The sequence below is a fragment of the Rousettus aegyptiacus genome, unplaced genomic scaffold (genome assembly GCF_014176215.1).
Source record: "Rousettus aegyptiacus isolate mRouAeg1 unplaced genomic scaffold, mRouAeg1.p scaffold_m13_p_8, whole genome shotgun sequence".
NCBI lineage: Eukaryota > Metazoa > Chordata > Mammalia > Chiroptera > Pteropodidae > Rousettus > Rousettus aegyptiacus.
Genome location: NW_023416311.1, coordinates 26,369,006 through 26,396,274, shown reverse-complemented (window position 1 = coordinate 26,396,274; position 27,269 = coordinate 26,369,006). Strand labels below are relative to the sequence as shown.

The following is a 27,269-nucleotide window of genomic DNA, read 5'->3' as shown; positions in this document are numbered from 1 at the left end:
CTGTGGGTGCCTCCCAGGACGCACTGCTGAGGATCCGCAGTTCCAGCTGAGTCTCCTGCCCCCGGAGTGCCCCCCCAGGCTGTGTCCACAGTGGCCCACCCGCCCTTGCTCCCTGGCTTTTCCAGCACTTGGCGTCACCTGGCTTTTTGTCTTTTTTGCCTGATTGGGTGGGAAATGGGAGCTCCTTGTGATTGGGCTTGCATTGCCTTCGTCTCTGGGAGGCCCAACAGCTCTCCAGTCCTCCATCCTTTCCACGAAAGCAGTCTAATGTTGCGATGCCCTTGAGTCTGTACCCCGGGGTGCCTTTTCACTCTTCAGCCCCTCACATTACATACAGGTGATCCAGGCCCATGACTTAGCCGTACATGGAACTCTCCCAAGGGCACAGCTCATCACTCTGCCTCCTGTTTCTCCCCCTCCCTAGAGTTCCTCAGTCATATCACACCTCGCATGCTCCAAAATGAGCTCCCCTCTCCACTCCTTACCTTCTAGGTCTCTTCCAGCAGGTCCCTCCCAGTATGAGAGATTCTACCACCTGTTGGAACCCCGGGTGGCCCCATATCCTATTTGCCACCAGATTCTGCTCAGCATCTTTCCCCTGTCTCTCCCCTCCATCTCTGCCTCTGTTGCAGTTCAGGCCTCACTGTTGTATTCCCTGTCTATCACAGCAGCTTCCTTGGCCCTATTCCCCCCATGGATCCTCATCCCCTCAGCTTGATGTCTGGGCATCACTGGAAGACAGCCACCCCTATCCCCATCCCATCCAGTCTCTGAATCTTACCTGCCCCCATCCCCCAGAAACATACATTTTAGCCACTAAATCCTTGGCTACTTGGTCAACCTGGCAGAGTGTGGTTTGTGCCTCGCAGTCCCCTACTCCCTGCCTTGTCTCCAAAACCCCACCCCACTCCCTTATGCAGTGCCCACTCCCTCATCCCTGCCCCACCCCCAGAGTGCGTTGTGGCCTGAGCCTCAGGGCTCTCGGGGAGTGGGCAGAGGCCGTGCTGTAAGCTCATCTCGGCACCACACATACCTTCATTTGGGTCTCAGGCTCAGGAGAGGAGTGGGGAGCACAGGTATCCCAACTGCCAGAACCCCTGGATGGGGAGGAGGAGGAGTGGCCCTGGGAGAGCTGCCTGTCAGGCAGGATGAGTTTCTTTGAGGTCTGGGCTGTGCAGCCGCAGCCAGCAGCCATGTCCTGCCACAGCACTGCCCCCCAGCAGGAGGCCTGGAGTAAGGATGGCTTGGTCCCCCGGTGGAGTCTGGCCTGGGAGCCTCCTTCCCAGTGCTGCCTCCCTCTCCCTCTGGGCTTTCCACTGCCCTGTTTGGCACCAGCTGCCCTTCCGTCGGGCCCGTACCCTGCACTGCCGTTTGGAAGAAAGTTCTCAGTCCTCGTCTCCACTGAAACTACAGTGCACCACCCCCGGGCAGCTGAAATGGAGACCCTGAAATGCAGCCCGGGTTTGTCTTCAATAAATGGCAATTGAGGGAAGCACAAAGGGGGCCTGTTAGTCTGAATGCCACACACCCTCTCCTGCCTCTCCCACGCCAGCCTCGTCTGGGCCCGGGTCCCTGGGGGAGGTGGTGTGGGCACCCCGGGCCTTTGGAGATCATAATAGACACTGCACAGTAGCAACAGTTGCCCTACCCAGCAGTTCCTGTGTGCCAGGCGTGGAGGGATGCTCGTGGACTGCGTCCTCTGACTCACTCCTTGGCACCCCTCACGAGGCAGCAATACCTCTACCCCATTTTACAAGTGATGAAACTGAGGCACTGGGCCAAGCTCCCACAGCCGCTCATTGTGGGTCTGGGGTTTGGACCTCCCTGAGGCTTAAATCTACTCCCTCCCCTGCCTCCCAGGCCTCCCCCATCAGCTGCAGTGTTTTCAGAGGCCAATTTATCACTATGTGTGAGCTTTTTCCAAGAAACCCCTTCTCTTCCTCTACTCCATGAGCAAGGCTGAGTCACAAAAGCCAGTTGGCCTGAGGCCTCCTCCCCCTCTTTCTGTTCACCATTCTTCTCTCCCCCCCATGCTCGTTCAGCTTTGGAGGCCTGAAGGGAGGCCGGGAGGAGTGGGGGAGTGGGCCGCTTGGCTCTTCTCCCCTCGTCCTCCCCACACCCTCAGCCGCGGAGCCAGGGACTGAGTCCACGCTGCTTCTGTTCTCTTCCTCAGCAGCTCCGCTGTTGTCCTTTGTGTGCAAGGCACGTGGACGCTTTCCCCAGAGGCCAGGGGTCTCCCAAATGTTTTTCCAGGCCTGGGCCAGGCAGTGCAAGGAGGCAGTGGAGGGCCAGACTGGGGGCTGGTCCCGGCTACTGAGCTGTGCGTGAACTTTTTGAGCTTCAGATGCTCTACCTGAATGATGGTCAGTGCCTCATCAGGACTTGTAAGGACTAATGAGGCCATATTCCGACAAGGCCTGGCACACAATAGGTTCTTCCTACTGGAGGCTGCTGGGATCATTTGGGGTCAGGGAGAGCAGGAGGGCAACTGTAGGAGCCTCTGGAAGCCTCTCCCAGAAGCCTCTCAAGGTTTGTGGCCTTGAAGGCCTTTGCCCTCTGGGCACTGCAGGTGTACTTTCTTTGGAGTTTCCAGACCACTGGCTCTGTGCCAGGCACCATGCTGAGGCTGGGTTCTCAGGAAGGAGAGACTGGGGTTGCCTGCAATCACTCAGGAGGCAAGATGAAGAAAAACGAGAACAGTATCCTTTCTCTTGGCCCAGGGTGTTATCCTGTGTTCTCTGTGAGCCAGAATCCTGGGACACCTGCCGGAAGAGGCGTTGGGCCAGGTGCTTCATAGGTGATTTGGATAGGTGAAGTGAAGCAGGTGGGAGAAAAGGTATAGGTACGGTTTAGGAGGTGGGAGAGTGTCAGGCAAGTGGTAAGGAAATGCAAGGTCATCAGCAGCAAGGCTGGTCGAGGAGCCTCCAATGCAAGAACAATGTTAGAACCCTAGTCCCTGTCTCCAAGGGCGTGCTGGCTAGTGGGGAGGTCAGACCAGCTACGTGAAAAGCCGTAGCATCAGACAGCCAGCTAGAGTGATCACCACAGCCAGCTGGACTGATCACCACAGTCCCGAGTGCTGGGCTCTGTGGAGGTGATTGAGACTCTTACCCCATGGCCAGTATCATTCATCCATTTAACAGTTAATGAGCTCCTGTAGGCACCAGGCTCTCTTGTCAGGACTAAGGATACCATGGTAAACAGTAAAACAGACCCAAGTCTTTGTCCTCCTGCTGCAGAGAAAAAGCAAGGTTGAAGAAGGGAGGACTGAGTAAGAATTTTAATCTTAGAAGAGGGCATTGAAGCAGATGAGCAACACGCCTTGATATTTGAAGAAAAAGTATTCCAAGGAGAGGGAACAAAGGCCTGAGGCTGGAGCATGCTTAGTGTGATCCAGGAGTGGCCAGAGAGGCCAGTGTGACTGGAGTAGAGTTGGAGAAGGTGGGTCACAGTGGTGAAGGTGAGGTGGGCCTTGAAGGCCGTCACGCTAACTTCTATGGGGAACCTTCACGAATTTAAAAAATTTTTTTTAAAATTGAAGTTTAATTTGCACAACATAAAATTCACCCATTTTAAGTATATAGTTTGATGATTTTTAGTATAAACATACAGCTGTGTAGCCCTTACCACAATCCAGATTTAGAACATTTCTACTTCCCAGGAATGTAGAGGTTCTCTCGTGCCTTTTTTCAGTCATTCTTTGGTCCTACCCCCAGGCAACCACAGATCTGCTTTCTGTCTATAGTTTTGAAGTTTTATATAATTAGAATCATACAATATGTAGTATTTTGTGTCTAGAGTCTTTAACTTAGCATAATGTTTTCTGAGGTTTGTCTATATTATTGCAGTTATCAGTAGTTCCTTGTCATTGCTGAGTGGTGCACTATTGTATAGATGTTCTGTTTGTACATTCACCAGTCGATGGACATTCGAGTTGTTACTATTTTGTGGCTATTGTGAATAACATTGCTACAAACTTTTTTTCCCCAAATCTTTGTTTAGATATACATTTTCATTTACCTTGGGCAGTTGGGTCAGGTGGTAGGTATGTATTTAACTTTTTAAGAAAATGCTGAACTTTTCCAAAGTGGTGGTACCATGTTTCCTTTGCACCAACAACACGCATGTTCCAGTTGCTCCGCCTCCTCAGCAGTACTTGGTGGTGTCAGTTTTTCTGTTTTTAGCCCTTCCAGTTGGTGTGAAGTGGTATCTCGCTGAGGTTTCGGTCCTCATTGCCTCATGACTGGTGATGTGGGTCATCTTTTCTTGTGCTTGTTGCTATTTTACATATCTTCATTGGTTGAAATGGTATTCAAATATTTTGTTCATTTTTTGTTAGATTGCCTTCTTAGTGAGTTGTAAGAGTTCTTCATGTGTTCTGAATACAAGTCCTTTATTAGATATATGATTTGTAGCTTTTCTCTCCGGAAGGGTCTTGGGCAGAGCAGGGGCAACGGACATGGAGAGGGGTCTTCGTACCTTGCTTCTGACCCAGCAATACACTCTTTCTCTGCTTCAGGCATGTGCGGCTCTGGCTCTGCATCAAGACTTCCTAGGTCAGAGGGTCCCCTGGCTAAGCCGCAGGAGCAGGAAGCCCATTTGGCCACCCACAGAGTGGCCACTCATTCTGTCCGTCACCAGAGACTACTCTCACATGCCCTTGCTGGCTCAGTGAGTCCCTCTCAGGTTTGGGGATGCTGACACAGCCTAACCAGGCTCAGAGAGAGAGAGAGAGAGATGTCCACAAACCACAGGGCAGTTCCCCAGTGAATGAGGGCCAGGTCCTGGGGAGCAAGGAAGTAGCCTCATACCCTAGCCTGACCAGGTGACTCTGGGCTCCTGACTTCCTGGGGTATCATAGTTGTCGATGAGGGGATTGTAGTGTTGGATTTGGCAGGCTCTAGGGGCCAAGTCAGGGTTGGCAGGCATGCCTCATTCTGTCGGTTCACCTGGGCTTGTAGGTGTCATCGCTGTGTGTTTTGCGGGAACTTATTTTTCTCTACTCTTATGGCTGGCAGCCCCACAGGAGGAGCCGATCCTTTCAGCTGTACCAGCACAGGACAGGTAATGGCCGGCTCATCTTACTGGCTTGAAGCCATTCTGGGGACGCTTTGCATATTCCTACTGTGAGCGAGCATTTTGGGTTGGCTTCTGTATTAGTCAGAACTTCTCTATTAGTGAGAACTTTTTTGGTTGCAAGCAACTGTTTGTTTCCCTCAAATAGGTTTAGACAAAAAGAGAAGACAGTGCACGTGTGTGTGAGGATTTGTTGCATGATATAAGTGAGGGGCTCCAGTGACCAGCTTCAGATTCAGCTGAATCCAGGCGCTCCAAATCCAACAACTCAGCTCTGCCGTCTCTGTGTTGGCCTTGCTCCAGGCAGGTTCTCCCATGCGGTAACTGGGATGGCCCTGCAGCTCCTGGCGTCCAAACCACAGCCAGGCAGCCCCAGAGCAAGGAGAGCACCTCTTCTTAAAGGTTCCAGCCAGAGTCCAGGCCCTGATGCTCTTTGGGTCACCTGATCTTTCCTTAGCTAGCCGTGGGGGCTCTGACCAAGCCTGGGTCATGTGTCTATTCCAGGTGTGCGTGCGGGTTCAGCCACATAGGTCACGTGGATCAAGAGTGGAGAAATGAGTTCTTTAGAAGGGAGCAATGCTCTGTTCCCAAGGGCGGGATAAGGATATGGCTGGATGGGTGCACAGCCCTGACTGCATCAGGATTGATCCTCCCCTGTTGTCAAGGTCCTGAGGACTGAAGCTTTTGCCCAGTATCTGCCGTTCACCCCCTGTATTTCCTCTCTCCACTGGAGCGTGTGCTCCCCAAGGCAGAGGCCTGTGGCTCTGAGGCAGAATGAGGCCTGGCCCACAGTGCACCCTTCGTAGACATTTGGTGCAAGAGAGGGTGGGTGTACACACACCGGCCAGTGTGGGAGGAGGCCAGGGAATGGCGGGCCTGTCCTTTCTGCCTCTCCTCCCATCCCCCTGCAGCCAGCCCCATCTTGTTGGCACCTGGTGCCCTGATCACTTTGGAGACTTTCCCTCTTAGGAGTCCCTTTTGTCAAACACTCGTGCCCCATACGCTGAAAGCATTACACTCTTCTCTGTTTAGTCATAAAAGCAAGGACCTATAATGGTGAAAGGGCAGGCAGAGGAGGGCACGTGAGTCCATCCCGGCATAGGACCGAGGCTGGTATAGGCCTCTCTGTGTGTATGTCCCCATACCGGGTAGAGTGGGCAGGTGCTGGGATGGCGAGCCCTAGAGCTGGAGTGTGGCCCATGTGGCAAGACAACAATGAGCTGGATGATGAAATTAGGTGTCACTTTGTCTGGCCCACATTCGGAGGGATGTGAGTTATTGGCTGGTCTTAGAGAATCTGGGGGCTGATGGAGAGTAGCCCACCAAGTTGCCATGTATATTAGAATCCATACCAGTCTGTGCTCTGTGGTAAGAGCCACATGCAGCTGTCGGTGGCTGTGCTGATTCTCATGGTCCTGGTATGCGGCTGCTGGGGTTCACATGGCATTGCTGCAGACTCAAGCCAGTTTGCTTCTGATTTTCACTTCCTGGACCCAGGAGGTGGGCAGAGAGAGCGTGCCCAACTTCCGAGTCTAACAGACCAGGACACTCGTCCTGAGAGCAGCACCACCACGCTGGGCCCACACTTGCTGCCCCTGCTCTGCTCTGTGCTTCGATTTCCCTATATAGAAAAAAGGGGTGATGATGATCCCTGCCTCACAGGATTGGAATTGCTGGAGTCCCGCCGTGTTGGCTTCAGAGCGATGTTATCACGTGACCACTCCTTTTCTCTTCCTGCAGGTGAGTGACGATGGCGGAGAGAATGTGACCTGTGCGGGCCCTTATCCACCCACTGAGTGGCACCATCATGCAGAAGCCCAGTGGCCTGAAGCCCCCCAGCCGTGGGGGGAAACACTCGAGCCCCATGGGCAGGACGTCCACTGGGTCAACCTCAGCCTCTGCCACGGCAGCAGCCACCGGCTCCAAGGAAGGTGCGCAGGGCCAAGGGTGGAAGGGCGAGGGGCTGGGTGGGGCAGTGGACTTCCTGGAAGAGCCACTCTGTGGCCAACCTGGAGGCCATCAGTACAGAAGTTCTTTCTGTCTGGCTGTGATCGCTTTACAAATTAACTGGCTGCAGGCACTGATGCTTGCGTTACGTAAGCTGTTCTTTTTCCTGCTCTCCCAACCCAGAAGGCGGGCACCACTGTTGGCTCCACTTAGGGATGAAGAAATGGAGTTCCAGGGAGGCCTGGCACCTTGCGCGAGGTCACTCAACCCATAACACACAGCCAGGATTTAAACCCCAGCCTCCACCAGCCTCCCCGTTCCCGTTCATTCCCCTTCCAGGGTCTGAGATTCTCCTTGTGGAGCCAGCCCCATCTTCCCACCGGTCTTCCTGTCCGCCACCCAGAACCATGCCATTCAGCCATTTAACCTTTCCTTATCTGACCTTTAGTCTTCCTGCTGGTGGGCAGAGGGCGCCCTGGCTGAAGGCACCAGCTCTGAGGGAAAATGGTAGAGAAAGCTGTTAGTTGCTTGCTTTTTTTGATGATAAAAGCAAAATAGCCCACTGTGGGATATTTGGAAAGTTTGCTGCAGGAGTAAAATTGCATATAATTCCACCCCTTGGAGGCAACTATTATTTTGGTTTACGTCCTTCTACTTCTTTTCTTACCTGTTTGTAATTGTGCTGCATAAACAACTTGAAAATCTGCTTTTTTTTCCTTTTAATATAATTGGATGATTTTTATGTAATTAAAACTTCACATGCTCTTTATTTCTAATGGCTGTAAAGTATTGTTTATTCAACAAATATAAGTCAAGGGCTTGCTTTCTTGGCACAGTCCTAACTTCTAACCACTAGAGCTCTCATTCTGAGCAAATCAGGATGTGGTCCCAGCCCTCAGGGGGCTGCCAGTCTGGAGGGGGTGGCTGAGTGTCATGAGATCCTACAACAGGGGCCTGACTAGGTCCAGCAGGTCAGCAAAGCCTTCCCTGAGGAGGGGACATGTGAGCTGGGGTCTAGAGGGTGACAGTTCACTAGATGAAGAGGCGAGGGTATTCTAGGCAAAGGGAGCAGCACGTGCAAAGGCTCAGTGGCAGAAATCAAGGTGAGTACAGGGGAGGGAAAGAAAGTGAGTGAGGCTGGAACATGACCAGTGGGAAGCGTGCTGGTGAGATGGGGGTGGACCTGGTGGGGGCAGCTTGGGGTTGTGCAAGGAGTGAACGTCCATCGTAATAGCAGTGGGAAACCACTGGAGGGTTGTAAATCAAAAGGAATGTGATAGAGGAAATTAGAAAAATTTTCTTAACCCATTCCCTGCAGTTGGAAATTGTGATTGTTTTTTATTTTTCACTTTGATAAATGATGCTGTGATGAACATCTTTGGGCACAAATCCTTGCTTTGATTATATGTAGCCATCAAGGTAAGACACTATCTATCTAATCTGATTGGCACAGAAGTTTGGAGAAACAAAAACCAGCCAGAGGCCAGACTGGGAAATCTGGGCCCTGCGTGGGGTCAAGGAAAGTTTAAGCCAAAGGCATGGACAATCAGTAGACCCAGGTCCTTGGCAGAGCCAAACAACCAGCATGAAAAGATGAGGAAGCTGTGCCGTGTGGCCCATGGGCAGACCTACGCAGGCAGATCTGCCCAGTACAGCTTCATTTCAAGGTCCATACTTCCCCCTGAGGTGAAAAATCCTCCTTTACTCCTTGGAGGCGCTCTTGAGCAATGCGAAGAAGCCAGGTGAGAGAAAACAAGGGGAAAGAATGTTCCAGGTGGAGAGAACAAGTGATGCAAAGGCCCTGAGGCAGGAATTAATTTGATTTGAGAAAAAGGAAGACAAGTCTGGGCAGAGAGGAGTGTGAATGAGGTTGAGGATGGGAACCGTTGAAGGATTTCAGTAGAGGAATAGCTGGATGTTCGTATCCCTCAGACCACCATGTGGAAAACAGGCTATGGGGTTTAAGATCCAGTGACATGTAGTCACCCAGGGGAGAATATCTGCACTCACTGCCAGGGTAGGCTGAACTTGGTCCAATAGTGGCGGTGGGGGGCGGGGAGAGTGCAGTTGTATAGCCCAGTCTCTGGAATGGGCACCAGCCAGGCCTGACCATGACCCTCTTTTCTACTGGAGAGAGCCCCATAGCACCTTCTGAGTTCTTTCCTCATTGCTCGCTCCCTGATCAAGAGGGTCCTGAATCTGACTCTGATCCAGCTCTAATGTGCTCTGCCACTGGAAATGTTACTTAACCTCTCTGAGCTACTAATGGGATAATAACATCTCTCTGATGGGATCAAGTCAGTTAAGGAGTGTGAAGTGCCTGCAGGTACAAAACTCATTAAAGAGTAATTTCTTTTCTTTCCATCCATCCATAATCTCATTACAGAAAAACTTGAAAGTTACAAAAGAAGAAATACCCATTACCTCTTTGCTGAACGTACTCACAGCCACCACTGTGATACAGTTCCTTCCAGTCTTTTTTTCCTGCTGCACATTTTGGTTTAAGTAGTTAAATCATGGGTTGCACCTAGATTTGCACCTAGATTTGTGTTCTATGTGAAGTGCCTCTCTGTGCCTGTAGTACCTTTGCATCCTTTTGAACAGCCATGTAGTAGTCACTCCAGGGGCTGGGGATGGAGCACACAGTGAAGCCTGCTGGTTGCTTCCTAGTCACACTGCACATTGATCTGGGAGCCCCTGAGAGTGGGGGCTGGATGGGCTGACTTGGCCTGGGCCCCCTTACCCCACAGGGCTGTTCTAGAGAGAGGAGGTGCCACTCTATGAATGCCTGATTAATTATAGAGCCATACTCCCCTGCCTGATGAGGGCATGAAAGGCTGCAGCTGGGCCTGGTGGGTCCCTCCCAGCTCCTTTGGCACCTGCTGCCTTTGCAGACACCCAGACAGGGGGAAGGAGCAGAGATCTGGGGGTGGTTGACTGAGGCATCGAAGCCCTGTGAGAAGGGAAGCAAGATTCCTGCTACCCAGAGCTGCTTTTTTCTTTGCTCCAGGTTTCATAACAAGAGTCTCTGGAGAGGACGGGCAGGTAGAAGCACTAGGGCAAGATGGTGGCTCCCTCTCTCCACTCCTGTTGGCTCCCTCCCCCACCCCGTGGAACTGGTCATCTACAGAGGTGCTGGAAGTGCTGCCCCCGCCATCAGAGGCTGGGACCCTGTGTGGGGAGCAGCAGGGCACTGAGGGATGGGTCTGGTAGAGGCCGGAGCCCAGTTGGGGGTGGGGGACAGTAATAAGCTGGAGTTTGCTCTGGGAATCGGGGCAGTGGCTGCGTCCCAAAGCATGAGCTCAGCTTTCTGGCGGAGGGTCTAGCCAAGGGCTGGGCTTGGACTGATGCCTCTGCCCTCTGTCCCATGGAGATGAGAGGGCCTGTGTCAGCCTCCAGAGCTGTGACACACATGGAGCAGCAGGGCCAAGGGGGCCATTGGAGGGGGACTCTCATATCAGGAAGTAGCCTGGAGGTGGTCAGAGCAGGTTCGCAGGAGGATGGTCTGGGACACACCTGTGGGCAAAGGCCTGGGTAGGGCAGTGAGGTCAGGGGCAGCCCAGCCCAACAAGATGGAGCACCCCTGGAGGCTGCTTCAGATCACATGGTCAGGGAAGGTCTCGCTCAGGAGGTGACATTGATGTGAAGACCTGAGTGACAGTAGCCAACCCAGCTGAAGTTAGGGGAAGAGCATCCAGCTAGAGGGAATAGTGGCTACAAGGCCCTGAGGCTTGATGACTGAGGACTGGAGGGCAGCTTGAGTGGGAGTGTGAACAGCCAAGGGCAGGAGCGGGGCCCCAGGTGGAAGTTAGGGAGCTGTGAGTATGGAGCAGAGTATGGAACCTAACCTGGGCCCAAGGGAGAAGGGAGTTCAGGCCTCCAGGCTGTTGGCCCAAGATTGCTGCTGGATATGGCCCTCCCTTTGGGTCAGGAGCAGCCTGACACTGCCCTGTAGTCATGATAAAGAAGGGACCAAAGTATGCTGTGAATGTGGGCCCTTAGCCCTTCTGTGGGGTCTGCTGCTGAGCCTCAAGTTGGGGCAGGCCAGTCCAGGCTGGTGGTGTTCCTCTTGGCCCCCAAAAGAAGATCTGGCTGCAATGACCTGGGGAGGACATGGGGCTGCTGAGCGAAGGGACAGACCACAGCACACTGTTAAGCTCCCTCCACCCTTGCCCTCTGCCTGGCAGGCAGGTCCTTGAAGGATCTCTCCCATCCCTTGCACTGAGGTCCAGCCCCAAAGATGTCGCATCTAGGAGGAATGGCATTCGGCACTTGCTATGTCACAGGCAGGCCCTGCAGCAGGCATCTTATCACATTTCTTTCTCATTAACAACCCAGTAAAATAACTGCTCTTCTCTCCATTTTAAAGACGGGAAGACTGAGGCTTGGAGCTGTCAGCTGAGTTGCCCAGAGTTACAGGGCCAGAGAGTATCTGGGTTGGAGTCGAGACTCAAGGTGGGCTGGGTCTAAAGCTGGCTTAGGCCACTGGCACCTGCTTCCCATCCCAGAGGTGGTGGTGGCCGGGGCCCCAAGTTCAGTCCCAGCTCTGCGCACTCACCTTACACCTCAGACTGGTGGCAGGATAGGAGGAGTGAGCTCTTCTCCTTAGGCTGATCACAACTGTCCCCAAGTATGCTTTTGGCCTTTCCTCATGCTAGGGACCCAGGACACAGGAGGTCAAGGACGAGTGCATGGGATTTCCCCTCAGACGGGGAGCGGTCCACTCAGGATGGGGTCCACAAAGGGCCCACACAGGGCTGGTTTAAGAGCTTTCAGTTCTGGCTTACTGAGCTGGGACCCAGATGCCCCTATACCCCATGGGTGCTCCAGACATGGGAGCCAGCTTGAAGTGCTCAAGGCAGAGCCCCCAGAGCATGGCAGCTAGCCTCTAGTCGTAGGCACTGACCCCACCCCACGCCACCCCTAGAGGATTATGTCTTTCGCCTTGGTACCCCTCCTCCTGGGAGATAAGAGGCATCATCCCCATTTAAAGTAACTTGTCCCAGGTGCTGTGCAGACCTGGGCAGAACCAGGACCACTTCCAGCCCTTGCTCCTGCAGAATCAGCAGGGCCCCCAGGCAGCACTCACTCCCTTCAAGGTCAACCTCTCCGGCTCTCCCTAACCACATCCTAAACTTTTTAATGGCATCAGGATGGGGAAAGCCAAGATGAGCTTATTTGTGGCTGGGTTGTGAGGCTGGTGGGGGAGGGGGTCAGGGCAGCCTCCTAATGCTCCTGACGTTGCTGTATTGATCTAGGGGGGCGGGGGCCCAGCTGCCAGCTCTGCCTGCTGTGTGTGGCTGCAGCAGGGCTTCTCCATGGGGAGCTGGCTCTGCTCTTTCCAGGGTAAGCCACCCACATCTCTCCCCGCTGGGTCCCTGGCCGATTCTGTTGGGTAGGGGCTTCTGAGTTCTTTTTGGCTCAGAAAGGACGCTGAGCAATCCTTGGCACTGGGGCCCACCCTGGAGTAGCTGGTAGCGGGTCACTTCTCTAGGGACAGATGGCTGGAGGCAGAATAGCAGGGGGATGCCGAGCCTGTGGTGTCCAGAAAGGATGAGCCCTGCCTTGGTCAGGGTGGGCTGGAGGGGTGGACTCAGCCCTCCCTGAAGGCCATGTCGGTGGGCACCATCAGAAGGACTGACTCGGGGTAGACTGGGCTGGGCGGCTCACGGTGGGAAAGCCAGTTCTCTTGAGGAATGCCATAGAGAGCTCATGTCTTTTGTGACCCTGCCTTGTGCACCTGCTGGGGAGGAAGGGGGCTTAGAGCAGAAAGCAGCTTCGGTGTTTATGGTTATTTATGTGTGTTGCTTTGGGGCTACCAGGGAGGGGAGTTCAGCGTCATGGTGAGGCTGCATTTCAGCCTGGTCTTGGGGCTCCTAGGAAGGAGAGGGGAGTTGGGTGCCCCATCTCCTAGGTCTTGTGTTCTGGGTGGGATACAAATGTGCACCCTGACATCCTGGGAGGCAAGCTGTACAAACCAAGGAAGAATGGAGCCTTGTGGGGCGGCTGCCGATGAGAGCTGTTGGAGTTGGTCTGGCAGGCGGGGGAGGGGGGGGTTTCCTTAGGCGACAGAGAGGCAAATACTGTCCTTTAAGCCAGGGTGACCATGTTCTGCCAGGGACAGCCCTGTGGTCTTGGCATGATGCTATATTAATAACACCTCCTTTCTCTCTAAGGTGTCTGGTTTTGGCTGATGAGTGTGTGGTCACCCTCTGAAGCAGAGACAGTGCTCCTTAGCACATTAAAGTCTCTGAGAAGTCCTGCAGCAAAGCAGCCTTAACGTTGCTCAAGCTACAGGTTCTCAAGCTTGTTTGAATTCGGAGATTAATTTTTCTTTCATTATACCTATTAATTAACACCCTGTGGAACTATGTTCTGTGGAATATTTAGGGAACTGACCAGCTCCTTGAGGAACCAGTCGTAGCATAGGTACACTCCGTTCCCTCCGGCCTTCGGGGCGGGGGGCGGACGTCACGGCATGTCATCACTGTGCGTCCCTGCAAGGCCCAGCGTGTGTGTGTGTGTGTGTGTGTGTGTGTGTGTGTGTGTGTGTGTTTTCATTGATTTGTTTTTATCCTGTTCCCTATATTCCTGTTCCCCCAGCTCCAGGAATTCGTACCCGTGTACTGTGTTTCGGGACATTCTTGAACCCTGTTTTCTCAACAAGCATCGCATCACAAATACTTTCCTTTGTAACCCGGAAGAATTATTTTAAAGATTGCTTGATAATCTGAAGGACTTGACCATAATTTATATTACTACTTCTCTATTTTTGGGCACTTAGATTCGTTTTGTTTTTTGTTTGTTTCGTGAATGACAAGACAGTCAGTTTGTTTTTTTCTAAATTATTTCTTTGAGAAATGGGCCAAAGATTACATTCCCTACTTTATTTTTTCTTTTTGAAAACATCGTACTTTATTGTTACTATATTTTATTACGAGAGTAACATGGACGCTTTATGAAAGACAAAGGTTAGCATAAAAAGTGATCTAGATCCCTGTCGAGAGATTTCAATGGATGGTGAGGAGTGGGAGTGACGACATGACTGGATTTGCTTTCCAGAGGGCCAGTCCGATGGCTCCAGGGGAGAGACGGGAGTAGAGGGCTGACTCGAGGCTGGGAGACGCTTCTGGAGGTTGCTTTGCTGAACAAGATGTGAAATCTCAATGGCCTGATCTTTAGAGGAGCCTCTGAGCCCCTAGAGGGAGGTGTGGACTTAAGAGTTATTTCTTATGTGGAACTGCTGGATCTTGATGAATAACTAGATTGTACGTGGGGAGGAGCAATGAGGGTCTGTGGCCTGAGTAAGTGAATGTGTGGGGTCACTCTTAAGATAGGAGGGCAGTGAAAGTGCTTTTGTGGAAGTCATTTTATTTAGAATGTCAAATGTGAGATTCTGGGGGACATCCAGGAGGAGGCAGCTACGGGTAGGTCTGGTGCCAAGGAAGGAATCTGGGCTGGAGAGAGCAATTGGGGCCCAACTTCATTCTATATCTTCTTGTGTCATTTGTATCTTTTACAAGGAGGATTTATTAATATCTTTAAAAAAGCAGAAGTATGTCAGCACACACACAATAGCTAAAGCTTCAGGAGAAGTTTGGATTATAGGGGGGCATAGTATAGATTAGGGTGCTCTGGGTACTGACCAGAGGAGGACATTTCTCCTGCCTCTTGCCCCCTCTCTGCACACCCTCTGTGGGGAGACAGGTTGGGGACTTGCTGCTTCTCTACCTCTTCTCCTGTCTCTCGTTTGTGGGGTCTGTAGAGGATGTATATGGGTCTAGGACGGGCCATGCCTCCAGAGTGTGGGCTAGACTGGGACAGGTGCTGCGGTGGCGCCAACCCATGCTGGATCACGAGAACCAAACTGCAGGAATTTCAGGAATTTTGCCAGCCAGATGTTAAATGCAGCCATTATTATTTAAAAATCAGATTGTGTGAACTTAGAAGTAAATAAATTATATTAAAAACATAGTAAATATTCAAAACTCATGACTTCTAGTAGTACTTGTAGTAATATTTACACCACTGAATACTTCTATTATTTTATCACTGGTGAAATGCTGCTCTTTGCTACTAGTAAGATTTTGTGGTACCTGTGTTTTTGAGGTTATTTATTCTATGGTGGAAATATTATATAACCTCTTCCAACGCCATGTTCAGGGACATCATGCTGGTAGCTTGAAACTGGTCATGGTGGGAGAATTTACACCATGGAAATCGGCAAACACTACAGATCAGGGTTGCTTACTCATCTCTCCCAGAGAGCTGGTTGTTAAGCCTTTATCAGCACACCATTGGCCAGAGCACAAGTGGAGGGAGGCGTGAATGGAGACTGCCTCATTGAGGAGGCTCACCAGGGCCAGCAGGGGTGGAGGAGGCAGAGAGCCCCCTAGCCCTGTCACAGGACAGGGAGCCTTCAGAGGAGGGGGGACAGCAGGACCAGGCACAGTGGGGCCAGAAAGGGCCCTCAGCCTTGCAGGGAGGAGGCTGTGGCACCCTCCCATGAGCAGCGTCCGCAGCAGGGAGGGGTCGGGGCCGGAGGGTCAGAGAGGGCCTGGGAAGCAGAGTCTCCTCAGGGAATGGAACCACTTCCTTCTAGATGCTGCTGGATGGGAAAATACTCACCTCGAGAAGTGCAGAAGACAAAGTAACACCTAAATTCGGCCCTCCTTCTGTTTTTAAGTATGCAGTATATACATGCACATACATGCACAGGATAAAGCCTAGAAAAACACACACTAAGACGTTAACTGTGTTACGTTTGTCTGATGGCAACCTATGTTTTCTAATTTTTCTTCAGTGGACATGAATGATCTGTGTAATAAACATTTAAATATAGAGAGAAAAGCTTGTTTGCTGGGAAGGAGGGAAGATGAGGTGGGGGAATCTGCTGTTTTGTGGGCTGGAGATCTCGATGCTGCATGTGGGCTCTGTTGGAGAGCCCTTGAGGGGAGAGGGGAGAGATAGGGAGGCAAATCTCAAGGGAGACCAGTCCCAGGCGGGACCAAAGGAGGATGGAGGTTTGCTTCTAGTAGGAGAAGAGGAGTTCTTAACTTTCCTCTAGAAACATGGGGAAAATAGAGAGTGCTCAGAGGACGTACGTAGGTGAAAGGGGAACCAGGGAACCGGAAGCCACCTAGAGTGAGCCTCTGATTCCTTGACTGAAAAAATGGGAACGAATCTATGCACCAAGCACAGAGCCATCATAGCTCCTGCTTCTGAGAGTGGAACCCAGCTTTGAGCAGACAGCTCAGCTGACATTGAGGACCTGCCACCTGGCACATGGCTGGGTGCCAGAGAGGAAGAAAGCCCTCTTGAACTTTGGTATAAGTCTGGGAGGCAGACATACACAGGTGAAGATAGGGGGTATATCTCTGGGAGAATAAAAGAGTAGAAGGTGATGTGGGTGGACTGGTTTTTAGATGAATCAGTCCGGGAAGTCGTCTCTTAGGAGGTGAGGGAGCAAACTGTGTGACCATGTTGGGCAGAGTTTCTGGGAGGTGCTCCCACCCCCATAAGCCGTGAGCCTTCTCTCCACAACCCCAAGTGCCCGCGGATCTTGGTCCCTTCCTCAGTCAGGCAGGTGGCCAGCCAACTCGTAGCTCTGGTCCTGTTGTCCTCCCCACCCCACCCCCACCCCCTTGCTGGGCCTCTGTTTGGCCATGCCTGTCATCCCTAGAATCTGACACTGGGTGCTCAGTGAGAAGGGTCCTTGGTGACTGAGAATGTCAGGTATGGAAAAGACTCATCTCTGCTTCCCAGGCAGGGCAGGACTTGAGTCCTTATAGAAGCAGAGAAGGATGCCTTCTTATCTGGGCCCTCCACCCACTGTTGGACTGGGCCACCAGCTGCTGCCACGCCACACCATGTCCTTTAGTACTTTTCATCCAAGTTCTACTTTGAACTTGAAACCAGCAATAAATCCCCTCGTGCCTGTGTCTGGGGAAGGGATCAGCTGCTCCTGTGAGGTTGAGGTCTGTCGCTGCCCTTTGCTTTCTTGGGGTTTTGCTGAGCCACTGCAGTTCTGTGCAATAACTCGGAGAGAGTGAGGCCCAGAGCCTAGCTTCAGGGAGCCTCAGAGCGCTGAAGGAGTGACCAGTTCTGATAGCTGGACACTCACACCAGCTCCTCCGGGAGAAGAGGTGGGACCTGTAGAATATCAGTGCCAGCCAGAACCCTGGTTATTTCTGACATAGCTCTTTGTCATCCCATGGGGAAACTGAGGCCCAGATATGGAAGGGACTTGGCCAGGCCTAGCCAGTGTGTTATAATGGCTCCCTGGAGGGAAGAGGGCTCTGTAGGGGTTTTCCATGCCTTCCCAACCTCAGGCTACTGAAAGCTTCCCAGTGTGAGAGGAGTATTTGATGAGGGTTTGTCCCTGGGAGACTGGGGCAGCCAAGGGCACCAAAGAAGAAAAATAGAGCAAAATGCCCAAATGCGGTTGCCATAAGCTTGTGATCTGGATTTTAGCAGCTGTTGAAACAACTGGTCCTTGCGGCTGTAGACCCTGGAAGGGGCCGGGGTGGGGAACAAAGGAGATTACCTGAGGGTCTGCCTGGGCTGGGACAGCTGAGGAGGACAGCTGAATCGGCAGCTTTTTGCCAAGAATAGCCACTCTGGGTCCCCCTTAACCTGGGACCCTCCTCTGTGCTGTAAGCAAAAGGACAGGTAGGGACAGGCCTGGGCCACAGCCGTTCAGTCCTGTTAGCAGACGTCAGGGAGCCCCTGTGCACAGGGAAGAGTTCTAGGAACGGACAAGGGAAGGGCGCTGACACCTGCTAGGTGCCTGCCAGGGAGCCAGCAAGAGGGAGGGCTCTGAGCCAGACCAGCTGCTCCTGACTCTCGCCTGGTTGACTTTGGACAAGTTTTGTAACCTCTGCTTCCTAATCTGTAAGAATGCAATGTATAAAAAGTACCCAGTCCATTGGAGGCATGTAGTCAGCACTTCGTAAATGGTAGCTGCTATTTTAATAATGATAACATTGACATCTCGCTGTTGATGGGCCCCGCAGGCTCCTTGGTCAGTGTTACCAGGGGCATGGGGCAGAGGCTCCATCTAATTTGTGACTTCCTTCCTTTCTGGCTGCTTTTAAAGAAAGTGTATGCTTGATCCAGAGAGCAGGAGAGCCACTGTAGGGAGTGGGTGGGGATCCCAGCAGAAGCTCCTTGTGATACAGGATTGTCCTAGATCAGGACCAAGGAACCCCAGGAGTTTGGCCCGGGCGCAGGGAACCAGCAGGATAGGGTCTGTGTGAGCCAACTTACACTGAGTGTTCGATGCCAACTTCAGGGGACTTGGCCACCCTCCTCATTTTACTCAGGAGTAGAGCCACTTGCCCAAGGTCATCAGAATCTCCCTGGAAGCCCTTCTTTTGTGGTTTTTATTTTTTTTCTCAATCCCTTAGTTTTTGTATAAATCATTCTCATCAAAGTAACAATCGTCAGCACTCATGGGCGTGTGTATAGGCCAAGCCGTTCCTATCATTGCACAACAGCCCAGGACAGAGATGCAGGTGAGGAGACCCAGGTGGGGCCAGGGCAGCTGGGTTCGAGAGCAGGTCTATGGGACTCCAGGGCCTGCTCCCTCAGACACTGTGGCATCTGCCTCATGGGATTTCAGTGGTAGAAGAGAGCCTTGGGGGCTCCCAACCAAGGTCCCACTCAGGTTTGTCTCTAAACAAAAAATGGAAGGGAATGTCCCTAAATAGGAAGTAGTAAAAGATAAGATCATCTCCTACTTGTAGGGAACTGTAAGGTTTAGCCAGATTCTGGGAAAAAGTCCATTTACAGTGGTCCAAGATTTGGGGTGATTGTAATTTGGGGCTAGGCATGGCGGGTGCTTTGTATACATTTGTTAGATAAATCAAAGTGCCCTGCACCAAGAGCCAGAGGCCTTTGGCCAGAGCTTGGCTCTGCTGCCTACCACCTGGGAGCCTAGATGAAGCACCTGCTTTCTCTAAGCCTCAATTTCCTCATCTGTAAAACTGGAACAGCAAAATGACTTCACGGGACTAACTGTGAGGGTCAGATGAGCTGCTGTATGTCAGCCTCTTAGCACAGAGCATCAATTAATGGATGTGATGATTGTGGTTGTTAATTAAATTCAACAGGAAAGCTCATTGATCTTCCAGGAGCCCATCTCGCAGGTCAGAGGTAGCCCTTCCCTCTGGCTTTCTAGGCCATGGGTGGCCAAGTGCTTTCCTGTCACTGCTGCCAGTACCCAGAGAGAGAACTCGCCTGCTTGGCCTCATGTGTTGGGCCTGCCTGGAAACTCTGTCCCCTGGAAACTCTGTCCTTAAGAGTTGGTTTCCGGCCCTGAGATAGCATCCAACCAGGCCTGGGGCCCCAGGTTCCTTGACCCTGGATGAAAGGAGGATGTTGGTGGGAGCTGCTGCTATATGGTCCCTCGACTGGCTACTCATGGAAAGGACCAGAAACATAGGCAGCTCTGATGAGGGTATGTCTCCAACTATGTTTCAAAAGCCCATCAGCCTCTGGAGTAGAGGAAGAGAAGTGCTTGACACTTGGTCTGGCAAGAAATGGTAGCAGCCTCTAGACCCTGAGGTGCAAAAGATGGGCTTTCTGAGCACCCACATGCCCAGGAGGCTTTGCATGAGGCCCAGGTGCCAGACACACATGAAACATGGTGGGGTCGAGCCCTGCTTTGTCATTTCCTGAGTGACCTTGAGCAAGTTGCTTCCTTTCCCTTCCTCTTTGATATCTGGAGCACATCGGAGCCCAGGTCTGGGAGGTAGGCCTCCTCCCAGGGTTTGACTCTCATTTCTACTGTGTGGCCTTGGGCAAGGCCCTTGCCTCTCTGAGCCTCAGGGTCATTCTTTTTATAAGAGGGGCTGGATCAGGGGACCCAGTTCAGGCCAGGGAACCCAGAGTTCAGTCCTAGGAATGAGATTACACACTTGCTTTCACCTCTTGACCTCCTCCCTCCCACTTTTCCTGGTCTGTGCAGTCCTGAGGCTTTAGGCTGTAACTTGGAAAGGGAAAAGAAAGGGAAGGGGGTCTTAGGGTGGAGTAAGAGGGTTTTCCTGGTTCATTCCTCGCTGCAAGATGTTTGTGGCTGTGGCCAGCTGTCAAGGAATAGGTTGAGAGACTTTCATAAGGTCCAGAGTTGTCTGGGGAAGAAGGTGGGGGACATAGAGAGGACTCCAAGATCTGAGCCTACCAGGGCAGGAAGGTGGCAGCTAATAACCATCAATAAGGGGTTTATTCCTGGCCCTTGAGTTTGAGTGACCCTGAGCAGTGGAAAGTTTTGCTTCTGAGAAGGCACTTTCTTGAGCTTTTAATCCTCAGAGCTATCCAGAGGGTTTGCAAGAGTAGGAAGAGACCTACGGATGCCCAGGGCCCACGAAGAATGAGACCTGCCCAAGGTCACACTGCCAGGCACGCCTGCCTCAGTGTCCCCACTGGCGCCTTCCAGCTCACCTCAGCCCTAACTGCTGCCTCTCTCCTTACCCCACAGGCTCCCCCCTGCACAAGCAGGCCTCGGGCCCCTCCTCCACAGCCACGCCTGCCGCCCCCGAGAAGCCCGGCCCGAAGGCAGCCGAAGTGGGCGATGACTTCGTGGGGGACTTCGAGGTTGGTGAGCGGGTGTGGGTGAACGGCGTGAAGCCAGGTGTGGTGCAGTACCTAGGTGAGACGCAGTTCGCACCTGGCCAGTGGGCTGGCGTGGTGCTGGATGAGCCGGTGGGCAAGAACGACGGTGCTGTGGGTGGTGTGCGCTACTTTGAGTGCCCAGCCCTGCAGGGCATCTTCACACGGCCCTCCAAGCTGACCCGGCAGCCCATGGCCGAGGGCTCGGGCAGCGATGCCCACTCGGTAGAGTCGCTGACCGCCCAGAACCTGTCACTGCACTCAGGCACAGCCACACCCCCGCTGACCAGCCGTGTCATCCCACTGCGGGAGAGTGTCCTCAACAGCTCCGTCAAGACAGGCAACGAGTCGGGCTCCAACCTCTCCGACAGCGGCTCTGTGAAGCGGGGTGACAAGGACCTGCGCCTGGGAGACCGTGTGTTGGTGAGTCCCCACCACCGCACCCCATGTGGGTGAGCTGGACCCCAGGGGTGGGCAGGGAGGGGTCTCACGGGGCTCAGGTGGGGTCCAGGTGGGGTCCAGGCTTGGGGTCCAGTCTTGGCCACCACTCCTTGTCAGAACCACACAGAGGGACCAGGGAGACAAGTTGGTTCTGGAGACTGTCGATGTGTGACCCTGGGCAAGTGTGTTAACCTTTCTGGGACTTAGTCCTCTCATCTATAAAACAGGAATTTTACTTGTACCTCCCACATAAGTTGAAACACATGTTAATACATGTAATGCTTTTAGATGGCGCCTGATCCTTAGCAGGTGCCCCATAGATGTTAGCTCTTACTGGTATTATCCATTGATCTAGCCCATCAACTTGGATGTACCAGGCCTATACTGGAAAAGGCCAGAGACTGGAGGGCTCAAGACCCCTGGCTCAGGGTTGGGTGGTTCACACACCTAATTAAGTATACCTGTGGAGGGGAGAATTGGGTCACTGGAGCCAAAGAAATCTCTAGCTGAGCCTCCCTGTCAGGGGCCCCTCTTCTCTGGTAAGCCCAGGTATTGGGGCCAGGTTGGAAGGGGCCAGTGACCCCTAAGTCCTTTTGCTGTCTGAATGTGGCAGTGTGAGCCAGACCTGGGCTGGGGATGATAAGGTACACGAGACGGGATAATAACATGTTATGCAAAACCCAGGGCTGAAGTGACTGAGGGAGCCCGGGCTGGCTCTGCCCTCTAAGAACCATGGTGTTGGGTAGGTGAGAATAACACATGGGGTTGTCCCCAAAGAATGTCTGCCAGGCCTGGGGTCTGAGGAGTCCAAGGGAGGTAGTCAGTTGGTCGGGGGAGAGGTTCATGTGCTCAGGTCAGAGGGGCTTCCTGAGGGAGAGTGGAAGGATCCCACTTCAAGATGGGGAGCACATGCCCGGAGCTCCAAGGCTGAGTGAGGAAAGGTTTGGGGGGCTCTGGAGTCACAGAGTGGGGACCCTAGGAGGGTATCACTTCCTGGCATGCTCCTTCCCCATGCCAGAGACGTCCCCCAGGGCCACGGTTTCTCCTGGAGGCTTCTGAGAAGAACATTTAGGATGCGAGGATGAGACAAAATGTTTATGCCCATTGCCCCATTGAATCCTCAAGCCCCTGCTGTGGTGTAATTTTATCACCCCCACCCCTTGGATGGAGAAACCAAGGCTGAGAGAAGTTTAATAACTTGTGTGAGATGACAGAGCAGGGCCAAGATTCAAACTAGCCCTGAAGCCTGCTTTCCTGTCACTAAGCCATGGCTTTGTACCCTGGCGCACTCTCGGGGGTCTGCCCACCACAGGGGCTGGTTTGCCACTTACCACTGGGTGATGGGGTAGGCGTGGCCAGGCTTGGTCCCTGCCTTCCAGCAGCTCCCAGTTTACTGGAAGAGAGACCATGATTTGTGTGATTGCAGACATCAGAATTTCTTTATAGACTCTGGTAAATGATATGAAGAAATTATACACGATGCTTCAAGAGCCAATCACAGAGGAAACTGGCGGGGTGGCTTCCCCAAGGAACAGCGTTAATGCTGAGATAGGGGAATGGCCTGGCATTGACCAGCCGACACGGGCAAGAGCATCGTGCTGGCAAAGGGCTGTAGCCAGAGATTAGAGAAACAGAGAGAAGAGCAGGGAGGACAAGCAGGTAGAAGGAGCCAGAGCGGGACTGTGCCCAGGAGGCTGGCGTGGGCCGACCCTACAGGGCCGAGCTGGGGTGCAGGCAGCATTTTGTTCTAAGAGCGGAGGGAGCTGCAGAAGTCTCTGTACAGCAGTGTGAGCAGATCCGCGTTTTATGCACATCTTGGTTACTGCTTGGTAGAGACAGGATGGGAGGGGACGAGAATACAGCAGAGGGGTCAGGGGGCTGCTGTGGCACTGTGGAGGCTGGACTCACAGGGCCCCTGTGTCTTTCTGTCCAGGGAGCTTGTTTTGAGGCCATCAACTCTGCTCTTCCTACGGTGGCTCCCTGGGAAGCCATCCCCAGCCTACGAGGCCTAGGCAACCTGGCTTACGGTCTCACTGAGCTGTCCTTGGGGATTCCTGGGGTCTGAGGGCACATGCTGGCCATGGCCACTGCAGGAAAATCAGGCCTAGATTTGTGCCCTTTATGCCATGTCTCAGCTGTGTGATGGTTTAGTCACTTAACTGAATCCTTTCCTTCCTTCCTTCCTTCCTTCCTTCCTTCCTTCCTTCCTTCCTTCCTTCCTTCCTTCCTTCATTTTTTCCATGCCTTTATCATCTGTCTAGCAAAATGGTATAGATAGTGCCCATGTGGTGCTTTCTAAAAAATAATTTCTTTTTCAATTGCAGTTGATATACAGTATTGTATTAGTTTCAGGTGTACAATGTAGTGATTAGACATTTGTATACCTTGCAGGGTGATCACATGGTAAGTGTCGTACCCATGTGGTGCTGTGTGATGCTTTTGTGTGGAGCGTGGAGAGAGCCAGTGGACAGGAAGTGCTTCAGAGTTATGAAGGGCTCTGGCTGTGCAAGGCCTGGTTCGTGTCATATGAGAGCCCTGGGAAGTGTCATGACCTCTCTGAGGTGGGATGTGGCAGGTTGATAACTCTGGGGGTTATCAACCAGCTCTGATTGGCCTCAGGTTGGGGAACAGTAGGATTAAGCCCAGGAACTCCCCTTGCACCTGCTCCCCTTCATGGAATGGGAACTGGACGTGCCGGGCAGAGGGCACTGAAGCTAGCACAAGGCGGGCGCTGCTCTGGAATTCTCCCCCGGCCCTTAGCCCTTCAGCAGAGCCGGCAGCAGTAGCAGCAGACAGGCCCCGCTGACTGCCCAGCCCACAAGCAGGTGGCACCCTCACTTTGAGACACTGCTTTCTTGGGGGAGTGCCCCACTCTGGGTACCATGCCTTCTGGGTACCATGCTCAGCACTTTCTGTACCTTGTCTCTTTGGGTCTTCCCCTCTGCCTTAGGAGGTGGGAGTTATCCCCCTGTTTTACAGATGAGGAAATTGGGCTCAGCCCTAGAAAATAGCTGCCCAGGGTCACACCAGGAGGTGATGGGCCATTTATTCCTTTATTCACTCATTAACTGTGTCTGCCCTGGGTGTGCCTGGATTCTGGGAGAGGGAGAGGAATTTGAATGACGGGTTTGTTTCTACCATGAGGATCAAGCCGCACCTGCCCCCCACCTCACCCTAGTCTGCCTCGGGTTAGTCCTCCAGCCTAGTTCACTGTGTGCTGCCACGACCCAGCTGGCCTGGCTGACCCTGGAACTTGCTTTTCTCCCTTGCCCCTGCTATAAACACCTGACTTATCACTTTCCTGTCCCTAACCCACCCTTAAAAAAAAATTACATCCTGCACCTGGGTGACTGTAGAGGCCTGAACTTATACAATTTAAAGATGGGGGACTCTAGGAAAAACATACAAAAACATGCTGGTTTTGCAAATTTTATAAATCATGTGTTCCCGTAAATGCATTGTCAGGGCCTCAGAAGAGGCCAGTATAGGCAAGGGGTCCAGGCTCTATTAGCTTCACCAGCTGCACACCTGCCTCTGACCTGGGTCAAAGGCGTGAGCAGTATTTGTTACTTATAAAGTAACAGTATTTATGTTTGTTAAGTTGTGCTGCTCTTCAAAGATACCTCTGGATCCTGGTTTCATTTAGGCCTCAACAGTATCCCATGAGGTCCATGTATGAGCTAAGTAATCATGGGCAAGTTGTCTAGCCTCTCTGTGCCTCAGCTTCTTCACCTATCAAATGGGGATAGTAGTTCACCTGCCTCATGTGGTTCGAGTAAGTTCTGTGAAGTGTTAGCTATTGCCAGCATTAAAGCCTGTGAGGGAGGGGTAGGTGTTATTGGCCATGGTGCAGTGAGGGGCTCAGAGCTCAGGGAGCCTCCCTGAGGTCATACAGCAGTCAACGACAGACTGAATGTCCGTGGCTTCTGCTGGTCGAGTGTTTGCTGTGAAAGAAGTCCGTTTCCACTTCAGCACAAAGAGGTTCTTGTTGCTGGGGGAACCTCTGGAAGGTGAGAGGGCGACCTGGACTGGCGACCACAGGAGAAACATGCCTCACCTTCCAGACTGGTGTTTCTTAAATGTTGGGAGTTTTGTCACAGGTCTGCCTGAGCCAGGTTTTCAGCTGTGGTTTGGAGTCGTGCCCTGGGCTGCGTGGATCACCTCTCGTTTGCACAGTTGCCTGGGAAGCAGATATTCCATTTCACAGACTGCAGCCTGAGACCTGAATTTCCCATAGGACCTAGCATGGACGCGGCTGAGTGGGGCCCATAGGCTGGCTGTCCTGCCTCTGTCCTTTCTCACCCTCTGCCGCCCTCCCCAGCCCCAGCACACACACAGATAACCTTTCTGGCTAGTGCCTGAAATTCCTCCAGCAACGATCCACTCTGTTCTGCCCTATTTCCTCTTCTAAAATCCTCCCTCCCAAGTTCTCTCAGAGGCTGGCCTGGGTGACTTTGGGGACTTGCTCTGGATGAGCATTCAAGGATCTTGAGTGTATGGGGCAGGGATTCCTAGCAGAGGTGGGAAGAGAGAGCTGAAGTGACTCGCCCAAGGTCACATAGCCTCTTACAACATGCCAAGCAAAGCTGAGATAGGACCCAAGCCAGGTGGGACTCTGACACCCCAGGACACCTCTCCATTTCCTTCTGCCTGGAAAGGCCTCCACTGCCTTTGGTCCTGAGCCCCTTCCAGGCCCAGGGAGCATGTGGAGGGCACCTGGATGTCTGTCTGGCCTGAGATGTGGAGAGCTGCTTTGTGTGTCCCCTTTGGGGCCTGTGGGAGCCCCAACGTGTGGTCCTGAAAGTCCATCCCAGGAGATGGGTCTGTCTGCATGAGTTTTAGGAAAGTCGATTTCAGAGGCAGCATGGCCTGGTATGGCAGACTCAGGGGTCAGCCAGGCAGCCACTAGTTTAAGACTGAGGTCATAGAAAAGACATTCCAGGTTGTAATTGTAGAGAAGCAAGAACAAAGGGGGTGATGGGTTGAGACAGGAGGGGCTGGAAAGGCACCTCTACCTGAGGTTTATTGGTGAGTGAGAGCTGATCTAGACTCATAGCCAGGCCCGCTGGGACAGAGAACACCAGGCCCTAACTGCCTGTTGTAGGGGTGAGGATGGTGAGGCTCAGAGAGGACAAGTACTTGCTCAGAATCACACAGCAGGGCATGGGCAAGGCTGAGATGGGGACTCTGGGCTTCTACCTACCAGCCTAGGAATGTTCCCTCTATCCCTTACCCCCAGTGTGCCCAGGCTGGAAATGTCTTGGTCAGCTACAGTTGACAGTATGGGGTATAATTAGCAAGGAACAGAGAAAAGCTGTCTCAGGAAGGAAGCAGCCTGGCTGGCTGCCTGTGGCTCCAAGAGGCGCCCCAGAGCCAAAGCTCCAAAGAGACAATGTCAGCATGGGGTGGTGGGAGAGCGAGCTCTCTGACCCCAAAGACGCAGATGATAGGTAGGTTGTGTCATGTCAGGTTCCCCGGAAGTAATTGCCGAGGTGTTTTGGGGGTACAGATGTTTATTATGGCTTTTAACATCTGTGAAAGAATTGGCAGAAGTGGAAGTCAGAGTGCGGCGCAGGCTGGACAGAACCTCGGCCAACCAGGCAGAACTCTGGAGCCAGGGGGTTCAGCACAGTGCCCCAAGTTGAGCCGAAGTGTCCAGCCTTTCTGCCCCTGCCTCACTCAGTTACCAGGGGTGGTTGCCCCAGGAAGGGCGTCATCTCAGGCAAGGGGGCTCCCTTAGCAGGACAGCAAGGCCTTCCTTGAAGAAGAATCTGCGTGGAGCATCTCCATGTAGGTGAAGTCCGTCCCTTCAAGTTTCTTCACGTACTGGTCACAGAGGTATCCCGAGAAGGATGGGCTAAGAGACCTTTCCAGAGAACCACTTGTACTGCTGGCACCCTCTACCAGCATATCTCAAAGCACGAAGCTGAGGCCAGCCTTGCCTTGCACATCACTCAGAACGTATCAGCCCGTGAGGCAGTCTGACCATTCAGCCAGACCTTCCCCGCTGGGCTGGTAGATTCTCTGCAGGGCTGGTTCCCGCCTTGGTAGTTGGCCTGGTTAGGTGTGGGAGCAGTGTCTTGAGAGATGGTTTCTGAGAGATGAGGAGTGAGGTTCTCTTTCTACCAGTCCCACCCTGCACAGTCCCCAGGTCAAACATCCAGCAGGGGCCATCCGTGGTGTCGAGGCAACAG

The 27,269-nt window shown here is 52.8% G+C and overlaps 1 protein-coding gene across 4 annotated transcripts in view; it reads left to right on the top strand.

Annotated features, from left to right (window-relative positions):
- The window catches only part of CLIP2 (CAP-Gly domain containing linker protein 2), a 77,523-nt gene that overhangs the window by 12,120 nt on the left and 38,134 nt on the right, over positions 1-27,269 (top strand). For all 4 annotated transcript variants that reach the window (XM_016130342.2, XM_016130341.2, XM_016130344.2 and 1 more), the window contains exons 2-3: positions 6,817-7,007; positions 20,504-21,057. In XM_016130342.2, the coding sequence (XP_015985828.2) occupies positions 6,884-7,007; positions 20,504-21,057 (678 nt within the window). In that variant the 5' untranslated portion in view covers positions 6,817-6,883. The remainder of the gene's footprint in view (positions 1-6,816; positions 7,008-20,503; positions 21,058-27,269) is intronic.